This window comes from Crocodylus porosus, unplaced genomic scaffold, assembly GCF_001723895.1.
Source record: "Crocodylus porosus isolate Cpor-Errol unplaced genomic scaffold, CroPor_comp1, whole genome shotgun sequence".
Taxonomy (NCBI): Eukaryota; Metazoa; Chordata; order Crocodylia; family Crocodylidae; genus Crocodylus; species Crocodylus porosus.
In genome coordinates this window covers 80360903-80372283 of record NW_017728931.1, presented here as the reverse complement: position 1 = coordinate 80372283, position 11381 = coordinate 80360903, and the positions used below count along the sequence as shown (strand labels likewise).

At 41.1% G+C, this 11381-nt stretch overlaps 1 protein-coding gene across 2 annotated transcripts in view; it reads left to right on the top strand.

Annotated features, from left to right (window-relative positions):
- The first annotated feature begins 1132 nt into the window (after positions 1-1132).
- RAP1B (RAP1B, member of RAS oncogene family) overlaps positions 1133-11381 on the top strand; it is a 38524-nt gene continuing 28275 nt past the window's right edge. Inside the window, exons 1-3 of one of the 2 annotated variants that reach the window (XM_019543253.1) lie at positions 1133-1219; positions 3754-3906; positions 10160-10228. Coding sequence is in view for 1 of the 2 variants with exons in the window: in XM_019543252.1 (XP_019398797.1) it covers positions 1163-1219; positions 10160-10228 (126 nt within the window). In the remaining variant the exon portion in view is untranslated. The remainder of the gene's footprint in view (positions 1220-3753; positions 3907-10159; positions 10229-11381) is intronic. The other variant, XM_019543252.1, reaches the window with a different exon arrangement.

The window sequence follows — 11381 nt, the reverse complement described above, 5'->3', positions numbered from 1 at the left end:
GAACTCTGTTTGATCCTTGGATGCATATAGTGGGGAAAGTGAGTAGGAGTAGAGACTTTATCTTCTACAACACTGGTCACACCAGGAATTAAATACTGCATCTAGTTGAAGTGTCAGCACTTTAACCAAGTTGTAGAAAAGTTGGGAAGGGTTCACAAGAGAACCACAGATGGAACAAACAGGAAGACCATTGCTGGAAGATGGTTTTGACTGAACATAAGGAAAAATGTCTGAGTCTCCGGACTCTGGAATAGATTCCCCCCCAGAAGTGGTGCGAGCACCTATTCAATACCTTTTAAGAAATGCTTGGATGCTTATTTTCCTGGGGTGATCTGACCCCAGCTCACTTCCTGCCCCTTGGGTAGGGGGCTGGATCTGATGATCTTGTGAGGTCCCTTTCAGCCCTAATGTCTATGAAATCTATAAAGCAGTGGACAAAATGCCCTTAAACAAAAGATTTGATACCCTGGTTCAGTAGACTGTCCATTGGCAGGGAGCAGCCTGCTGATTACTTCCTTGCTTCCTCCCCCCACACACCCAGCTAAATGTTCCTGGTGCCAAACTGCTTAGTTGTGGATTGATTTTAGCATGAAAAGTAGCAGAGCTGCTTTTACATAGTACTGGCAAAGATGAGGGAGGGAAATGGGCTGTGGGGTTGTGTCTAATTTTGTGGAGGGCGGCCTGGGGGCTGAAGATAAGTAGGCACAAGTCTTCAGGGAGCTGGAAGACTAGGAGTTGTTTAATGAAGCTTAGCATAGGTCCCATTCACAAGTATTCACTGAAAACTTCAGCACTGAGTGAGAAACAGTTCTTTTAAAAGATACCAGCTTACCTGTTCTGTTGGTGAAGAAAATATTCTGAAAGGTTCTTTTTTTACTATGTGGATAAGTGATAAACTGCATTATACATACTAACCCTGAAAGTAATATTACAGAATAATAGTGGTTATTACTCATATAGTGAGTGGTATCTATTCTGCAGTTAGTGGATATAAAATTAATGTTAAAAAGAGCTTTTTGTTGTTTGACAATTGGATAGGAATTAACTGCTAACATAAAGACACTGTAAAATAAAGATCTAAATTAATGTTTCTGTAGTACAGGATTGCTAAGTAATTTATTGTGTATTTTAGGTATCAAGGGGGTAAGCCAACGCTTCCATCATGCGTGAATACAAGCTAGTGGTTCTTGGTTCGGGAGGTGTTGGAAAGTCTGCTCTGGTAAGTAGTATTTCTTTAACTACTATAAGTAATTTTTCTCTTTTAGAGGGCATGCTGCTTATAAGTTCTTTTCAGTAAGCAGGTAGATGTACGTTCATAAACATACTGTGACTTGTGAGTATATATTGCTAGATAGTCACTTAACTCAATGTTCATCTCTGCCTCCGGTGGTTTGTGCATAGACATTCATCAGCTGTAACTACTTTTGTGCAAGAAAGTACACTTATTCAATTTCTGGAAATCAGACCCTTGGTATTAAAAAGAGTGCTTAAGTTTAAAATGTTAACAACAACTCAGTCTTCTGTATGGTCTCAGCTTGAAGCTTAAAATTGGAATCTGAGATATGTTTGACTTTATCCATCTGTTTTTTGCTAATAATACCTAGCCCTTGTACAGTTCTCTTATGTTGTAAATCTGTTTTGCAGTTGAAGCCAAGTATCATTATCCTTTCACAGATGAGAAATTTTGGCTGCTAAGGTGAAATGATTTGCTTAGCTCAAAGGGTCAGAGAGCTGTAAATATAAATAGAACCAGGACTTACATTCTGAGTCCAGTCAGTGCCGTGCCTGGATAAACCTGCCAGCTAGTTAGACAATGGTATCTTTTGTTCATACCCTAATATTTCCTTGTTTCTGTTCACCAGCATAGTGGTGATGTATAATTACCACTTGTCCCTATTGAACCTTATGAGATTTCTTTTTGGTCCAGTCTTCCAATTTGTCTAGGTCTCTCTGAATCTTAGCCCTGTCCTTTAGTATACTCTGTATCCAAAAAAGTCTACCAACCCCCTCAATTTTATGAAGAAAAACTAGATGTAGCAAACAGGTTTTAGTTGGGAGAGAGCTACCCATCTGAAATTTCACAGGAGAATAAGAAATATTTGAAGGAAGTGCATCAAGGTAGGCCAGATGGTTACAAGGACATAATTAATAGGTGGCCTAGTCCCTATCTGATAGGGCTCCAGAATCATTTGGCTGCCCTGTAAGTTGGATCTTCTGGCCCTAGGCATCTAAAGTGCTATAGAACAGTGGTTCTCAACTTTTTTTCGTGCCAGGACCACTTGTAAACATCAGTGGCCAGCCCCAACCCAATAAATAGTTTAAGCAGAAAACAGCCCCCTGCCCCTGCTGGTGCCCCTCACTCCTGACCCCACTGCCTGCCACCCCTAAGCCCAAGTCCCCCCAGTGTGTGAGGAATGGGGGGCCCCAAGCAGCCTTGCAGACTGGAACTCTGCCAACCTGCAAGGGAAAACCCATGGTTTTGCATGGGTTTATTTTCTCCTTTAAAAGAGAACTAATTTTTAAAGTGTGTTGATCCATTTTTAAAGTTTGTTTGTGACCCTTTCATATATTCTTGTGACCCATGGGTTGAAAAACACTGCCATAGAGGATGCATGGATTTTGCAGTACTTTGTCCTTTGGATAGTGCTTTTTAGCCAAAGAACAGAAATAATGCCTCATACTCTCATGGACTACATTTTAGTTCTTTAAAATGTACATAATAATTTCCTTTTATAGGGAACCATACAAGTTCCAAGCACAGCAGAGGATCTCATCCCATTGCTAGAGTAAACTGTCAGAATAGCTGAAAGGAAGGCAAATTTCTCTGAGGAATGCTCTCCATCCTTAGATGCAGGGAGTTTTACTGTAGTGTTCAGTCACTGGAAACCTGCCCCCACCTCTAGGAACTGTTTTTCCCTACCTTTTGGTGTGGGCTGCTAGTATACAACAAACAGGCATTGGACATTTCTCAAAGCTATCTACTACACTTCTACATCTCGATTTACCTTCTTCCCATTCCTCTTCAGGGATCCTTTGCATAAGAGCCTGTTGCGAGCACAAGAGTGGCCTTGATGCTTTGTCTAGGACCCATAGTAGTAGCACCTAAGGAAATATTAAGAGTTGCCAACTCTTCTCTCTCACTACTTATAATTGAAGGACTTGGCCTCATTTAGGTAATACTTCTATTGTCTCATCTTTTAAGGCAAAAGGCAGGTTATGCCACTTTACAGGATACAAATTTCCATCTAGTAAACAATGTGACCCACAGGAAATACCAGAAGCTTATCATAGAACCAGCTAGTACCAGTAGACAATACTGATTCCTGAGCTTTGGATTGCATCAGGAATCTTTAAAGTGCCTAGCAGTAGTGGAAATCTCAGAAGGGAAGTTATTTGTGTCAGCGATTATCTGGAGGGCTTATCAAATGCAGATCCCAGCAGGAGGTCATGGGAGCCTAGATTGTTCTCTCACTGTTGATTCAGCTACGTTTTATGCTGTTATCACAAGGAGCTCCTGAAAGCCTTGAGAGTCCAGGTCATAGTGTGTACCAGGTCTTCAAACCTAGGTCTGTTGTCTTTTTTTTTTTTTTTTTTTTTTTTTTCAGTTGCTGTTCGTTGAATAGAAGCCAAACATACTCTGGTGGTGTGCGCATTTCTGAGGTTACTAAGCCGTAGCATTGTGTTCAGACACACAAATATTATCAACTTTTGTTTGACTTCTTCATCTTTTGTTTTGGTTGTCCTATTCTCCAGTAAAATTCCAAATGAACAAGGTGATAATTTCACTTCCAGACTGCAGGATGTGTTTGGAGGTGTACCATTGCTTACTCAGCCATGATTTTTTTTAATCATGGATGCACTGGGGCCAGATTGGGGAGCTAACTTGGGCAAACCTACAAATACCAGGTACCTTGTCCTCAGATGTTATGGGCATCCACACTTAGACTAGCATGTATGACTTAATTACCAGTTGTTCAAAACTCGAAAGTGTGGATCTTGATGGGCATTATCACACAATGCACTGTCAGCTGACAGAAAGGAACGCATCCATCTTCTATTTTGGAAGCTATCAATCTTCTATTTTGGAAGCTATCAAACTCTGAACATGGAACACCCTGGATGGCTCTCAAGAGTGGTGAATAAGTTCACATTTTCTGAGCAGATAACTTCCAGTTTTTCTAACTTGCAAGCAGTTACTACAGAGGTGTATCCCAAGCAGTTTTCCTGTGAAGGAGCCCTCTGATAGACTTGTTTATTATCAGTGTCAGCACCACATGGCAGAATTCTTGATCAGCTCACATCCTATCTGGAACATATTTTGAAAATTTTGTCTTTGCCTCCTGATGTCCAGAACGATATAAAATATAAAGGAGAAAAACCCACAAATCATCGAAACTCCCAATTGGCAAGACAGTTTTGGCTGATCAACCTGAAACATGAATTCAACTTAGGAAGTTGAATATATCTGATTCTGACCTTGCAGCACTATTGACGTACATACAAAGCATGACAATTTTCACCCAATCTGGCCACAGAAAGCAGTTTATAGTTGTGGCCAAACGGAAGTGTGTGGTTGGAGACCCCTTAAAAGTGGCTGATTGGGTGAAAATCTGAACCCTCATTGCATAAGGGTTCAGTTGAAAACGTTTCAAAGCATAACATCTTCTGTAACTTGTGTCTGCGCTGCCTGCCAGCCTTGGAGCTGTTTGCAGAATGGGAGGGGAGAAAGGGAGCTGAGGCAGTTCAGTTTGGGGCTTCTTTGGCCCCACTGGAGGGTGGGGTGGGGTGGGTGAATTGGAGCTCTCCCCCTTTCCTTCTCTGAGGTGTAAGGTCTCCAATTCTCCCAGCCCACCCTCCAACACTGGTGGGGAACCCCTAGAAGAAGCTCCCTCAGTTCCCTTTTTCTCCCTCCAATTCTGAAAACAGCTCTGGCTGGCAGGGTGGAGGGGCTGTTGCTAGAGAAAACCAGCTACAGGCTGGCAGCCAGCAGCTAGATTCCCCTTCCCCCTGGAACCAATAGTGAACTTCTGTTTGGTCCAGGAGATCGTTGTAACTCAGTGTTTCCTGCAAAGCATTCTGAGTTACAGCAGGGAGCTGCACTTTTGTCTGCACACACTGCTGCTGGATCTGACGTGGTTAATGACGATTGAGGGAGCATACAGGGACTGCTTCCTCCAGGTCCAAAAATTCCTCTTGCAGGGTAAAAGAAATAGACAAACAAGAATTATCCAACTAAATGGAAGATGTTCTTTAATATGGGCAAACCAGCATGGTATGCACTGAAGATCCTTCCTATTGCTTGGAATAGACTGCCTTTTCAATTGGCTTTAAGGTCTGCCTGGCAGCTCAGCTTGAATTCTGCCTGTGCAGTCAAGTTTGATCTTTTCTTGCTTAACCCTCAAACAAATGTTTATCCTACCTACTCTTGCTAGGGACCTCCAGCAGTCCTCAAGCTAATTTTGGAATGGCTGATTTTTATTTTTATTTATGGTTTCCACTTTGGTCAGAAGTGACCAAGCTTCAACCACTAACACTTGAATTTTCCTGTATAACATTCTGTAGGGACCATTTGGTAGTGAAGTCTTACCTAAAAAGTCTCAGTCCCAGGTGGTGGTCTTAAGCTGTGATTAGATTGAATCAATCTACCCAAAACTGCACTCTTCCAAAAATGAAAGCTAGATTGAGACCCTCACAATGGGGGGGTATGGCGGTGCATGCATGTGTGGAAAATCTCTAAATGGATCGCACTTGTTATCCAGTATCTCTGTCCTCACTGGCCTTGGAATAACGTAGAATGAGCTACAGTATTTTGCCTGCTTCAGGAATGGGCTAATACTGGATATCTTCAACAGTGTGGAATAACTCACAGATATGTTGACCTCTACATTTTGGATTTAGGAATAGGTGTGAAGCTAGGTTTAGGAGTGTGTCCTATAGTCACTGCTGATGAAACCTGTTTTTCTCATCTTCACAGACTACTGTGTGTTTAAAATCAATGTACTTCAAAGTAAACTTTTATTTGCTTTGCAGTGTAGTCGGTATGAATCTTTACATTAATATTTTTGGAGTCTGGCGAATTTGGATCTTTTTTTAATTAGAAAGAAACAGAAGGAGGGTTGTGATCACTTAGAATCACAAGTAGTAACAACAGGCATGTCTGCATGTTCATTAATGCACTTTAGATAATACTCATTAAATCTAGTACCTCTATTGCAGGGGTACTAGAAGAAGGTGCATTAGCCTATTTTAATGTGCACTAGCTAAAAAGCATGTTTTTGTTGTCATGCTTTAATGCATATTAAAATAGGTTAATGCACATTAAAGCACATGTGTGGACACAACCAAAGTAGATGTGTAACCCCAGTGGATGCTGCAGTTAAAAATAATGCAGTCTCATGTGCGGAATAGGTAGTGCAGCTACTGTGGGATAGACATATCTTGGAGAACCTTAGTTACTCAGTATATCGTAGTTTGGGTAGTGAGGATCTTACTGCAGAAGCTGTTGTTGACAGGACAGCATCTTTGGCTGTCACAGAATGGTGCTACAATTTTTGTACTTAAATAAACTTTGCTCATGGCTGTCAAGCTAAATTAGGAAGTCTGTGTTGAGAGTAGCCTCTTCCTGAGGTTATAAGCAACTTGGACAACAGTTGTAAGAGGATTGAACTAACCTGTTCATTTCAGTGGATTGTTGGCTGAAATGTAAAAAAGAGTAACATTTTAGTATAAATTTTATTTGAACTCTTTCCAAGCTGATCTATTGTATCACTTAATTTGAAACTTCTAAATAAGCACATTCATCCTTGATTCAATGATGTTTCAGCTATGCCAAGCTGCCAGAGCTTATAGAAACTTCTGTAATAAAATTGCACATTACCAATAGAAATTTGCAGTATGTTAATGACATTAATAGTATAGTTCTAGAAAATGTGTTGGGGTGGGTGGCTACTTACTGATTCTATTTAATTATTTTCATATCTAATAGAATTTTCAGTCTCTTGTGCCAGTGTGCCACCGAATTTAGGTCCAAAGTTCCCTTGGATCTCAAGCCTAGAAAGTGCAGCAGCAACATGCATTAAGAGCAGAGGGGGAAAGTTGTAGCACGAATGTAGATGGAGACGCACTTATTCAGGAAATCCTATATAAAAACATGGAATTAACTTCTGAGTGGAGAGGAAAGTTGGGGAGAAACTGAGGACTGATAGGGTGAAAGAAGGCTGTTTTTGGCAGTTTTACATAATTTTGAGGGGGTAAGTGGTGACATGGCTGATTTGCATGTTTTAAATCAAACTTAAAACTGGTGATTTAGATAATTAGTTTTGATTACCGTCATGCCAGTGACTTGCCGATCTCTCCCTTGATAAGCTATTCCCTTGCAACTCAGTCCTGCATTATGTCTTATCTTTGTTTCCTGCGATAAACTCAACACGTTGCATATCGTTTAGATCAGTGGTTCTCAATCTTTTTTTGTACCACCACCCTTTTATAAACATTGGCCAGTCCTGCCCCAGACCTCCCATGTGTGGGGCTGAAGGTAGATGTCTGGGGCTGGAGGGAGGTGGGGTGGGGGTGGCAGTGTAGGGGATATGGGAAGGGATCCCAAGCAGCCACTTGCAGGCTGGAACTATAGCAGCCACAGTTTCCCATGTTTTTCTCTTTTAAACGATAATCCATTGTAAAGTTGTTTTTGCAACCATATATACTTGTGACCCATGGGTTGAGAAACACTGGTTTAGATTACAGACTAAATTCACGTGAGCAAAGGATGATCTTACTTGAGCGATGCCTGGTGTGATAGGTCTACATTTGTGTAGGGGCCCTAAGCTTAATGCAAGAACACTAACGCAAAACTGACAATAGGCAATGTTTTATTTGTTCCTAAATTTGTCAGCCTCCTAGAAAGCTTATTTCCCACTGGACAAACCTAGGGTGACTCTAGAACATCAACCTGTATAACACTTGCTAATGGTTTGTGGACAGTGGTTTGTACCAGTTTGTTGTCTCCTGCATTTAACTTGTATTTAAAGGGCTCATGTAAATGCATTTAACTTCCTATGCAAACAGTCTGTGCAGTTGTAACAAATGTTGCATGACTGTGAATGAGAGGGAAGGTGTCCGGCAAAGTCTAATAAAATGCTGTCGAGGCTATGGAAAAGTTTGTAGTAGTGTTGTAGCTGTAATGGTTTAGAGAATGTGTGAGAGGCAAGATTCGCTGTGTAATACAATTACAATCTCATTTATAACAAACCCTCGTGGGACCAGGAAAAAAGATTGTTGAAAGATGGTGTTTGCTATAATAAAGTCACTTGGTTTGCAGTGTGTTGTTTTTAAAAATGAGGTTGCACTGGATCTGTCTTATTTAGATGCAACTTTATCGTCAGCAGAGATATGAAGATAAGATTTTGGGCACATCCAACATGTCTTCCAACTACAGAGATAAGTTAATAACAAGATATTGTAAAATAGATCTTGCATCATGGAAAACCTTGGTAACCCTGACCCATAATTCAGAGTTCCTGTGCATGCTGGGAAAGTATTTTGGGTTTCAGAATTTCCAGGTTTTTAGTACTCACTTCAGCTTACGTCAGAAGCCTGCAGGATCCAAACAAAACCTGTTTTTATAAGAAAAAGATATTATTAGGCAAACTTTTTGCTAAGGCTATGTTAGTTGGCTCAACGGAGCAGGAGTTCTGTAGTTCCTGCCATAAGCTAGTTGTAAGGGGGGGATATAGGGGGGGCATGCCCTCCTGAGATTGGCAGCCACTGGTGCCTGCAGGTGGTCACCTCCTGCCACCCGTCCCCCCTTGCCGCCGCCAGCATCTGCAGGTGGTCCCTGCTTACCGCTGCTACCTACAAATGGTACGCCCAAGTCTCAGGAGGCACCAGTCATACATACATGGTCCCTGTACGCTGATACTAAATCCATGATTCTCACCTAGAGTGCCACACAACATTAGCACTGTTAGGTGTGCAGACACCTACACAATTCACAGGGTAAACCCAAAGATTTCAAAAAGGAATCCATAGGGCCAAAGACATGTTGACCTGGACTGTGGGCCATGTGTGGCCCTGGACAGTTAACCTGTGGACCCCCAGGTTCCTGGTCTGCGTGGTGCTCCCCACATTGTTTTTTTGCTACTGCCAAAATCTTCAAGATCCCCTTCCCCCTCCTTCCTACTTCTGATTCCTGCCTCCACCCCTAGGGGCAGGACAGTTCATACCGGGTGGGGGGGGGGCTAAAAAAACCTGCAACTGGGGGTCTTAGTGGTGCCTGGGGGGTATTGGTGCAGTGCAGCAGGATTCGCCCATTGTGCATTGGAGGAATGGGACCATACATTGCAGCCCATAACCACTCAGAAGTTGTATGGCCTGTCCCTATTTTTCATAGTCAGAAAAATGAGTGAAAGTTTCAGACCTGGAATTTTCTGAGGGGTGCCTTGAATCCAGTGAGGTTGAGAACCACTCTGCTAGACCCATAGAGGCTCAGCAGGCATGCAGAAAGAGTAGCTTATGCAGCATGGAACTGTTTTGAATGGTCTTTCATAAGCCGCTTGAATTTTGCCCTGATACATTGTGTCTTTGCAGGAGAACAGCCTGTTGCAAAAAGAAGAAGAGGGCTTGGCTTGAATAGTTCAGAAGTCTAAAAAAGACTGGCAGTTAGTCCAGGCTGCATATTTTAGATTTGTATTCAGAAAAATCAGCTATTGACAAGTCAGTAATCTGAATTTTGGGTTAAAGGGTGCATAACAAAATATATAACATTTATTTATTAAATTTTGTTGCTGATTTATTAAGATTTTGTCCAGTGTACTTAAATAATGATTTCTTAGTGACTTCAATGCTTGCAATACTGTGAACACAAATTTTGCTTTTAAACAATTATCCAAACTATTTTGGGACATACATAAAATATAAATGTGTCTGAGGTAACCATGCCTATAGGCTTTTATTTTCTTTAATAATCATGGGGAGGGAATTCTTTTGTACAACTTTTTTATAGCAGTTCAGAAGCATTACCCAAATATTCATGTGCCTACAATAAAAACAAATATACTGTTGGCGGTTTTTATGTAGACCTGGAAAGATGCTTTGTGTTTTAAGATGTTTCATATACGTGGCCAAGAAAAGTTTGTTTATGGAAACACTCTTTTTGTTACAGACCGTACAGTTTGTTCAAGGAATATTTGTTGAAAAATACGATCCAACGATAGAAGACTCTTACAGAAAGGTACATGCTATAGTAGATGTACAATTAATACTGTATTAAAATGCTGAAATGAACAAGTTAATAGATTTTGACAATCAAAATACAAATGACAAGCAAGGTGTTTATAGCACATCCATGTCAAGTCCAGGAAGTGCAAGTCTTTTAGGTCACTACCTCTGGCGCTCAAACATATCGGTATGCTCTCTGCTGGTGACCTCCTTTTGAAGAGCCTGCCTAAAAGGATAACTCCAATTTTAAAATCCTGCAGTGAAAACTTTAGAAGTGTTGCTGGCTAGCAAACTAAATTAACTTGGTGTGCATTACAGGGATGCATTGATTGTAGCAGTGTGTTTCTGATGCAGTAAACCTGGAATGGTGGTAAATATTCTAGGTCAGCAGCTCCCAAACTGACAGATTATGCACCACCAATTGAAAATGATGCAACATTAAGTACTATCAGCAAATTTTTTAGTTCAACCTTAAGTACCATCAGCAAATTTTTGTCATATCAAGTAATTATAAAAGTCTGTTACCATGTACCATTGATAGGTTGTCTGTGTATCACAGATTGGGAACCGCTATTTTAGATGATCTCTCTTGAGTTTAGTTGTTTTAGGGTTGAATTACCCTGTTCCCAACAGATAGTAAGCATATAGACATTTAAGCAGTTTGTGGTCTTAAAATAAAGAAAAGTCATTCTGCTAGAAATAGCTAGCTTTGCAGAGCAATGAAATGGCTGTTCTAGAGAGTTGTCTAGCACCGTGTGTACCACCTGTCTGCAGCCTGGAGGTGCAGGGCCAGTCTAACCCTTGCCTGCTTTCATCTTGACCCCCCCACATCCTCCTATATCATCTAGAGTGCTTCTCTGTCAGCAAGGTGACTGCTGCAGAGAAGGATCACTGAAAGCCAAAAGGGTAATCCTGCATTTTGTGGCTTTATTTGATTACCATTGACTGGGCATACAAAACTTGATTTGGAACTGAAATTAACATACAAGAAACCAGAAAGAAAAATTGACACGGCAACGTGCTGCTTAAAATATGTTCTACAAATAGGGACAGGAATTTTGAGCCGGAGATCGGTTTGTCCCCCGTACTATACTACACCAAAACGAAGGCAGACATTACAAATATGCAAAACATTTTCTGTATAGTATGGTTTTCATCATTTGGGA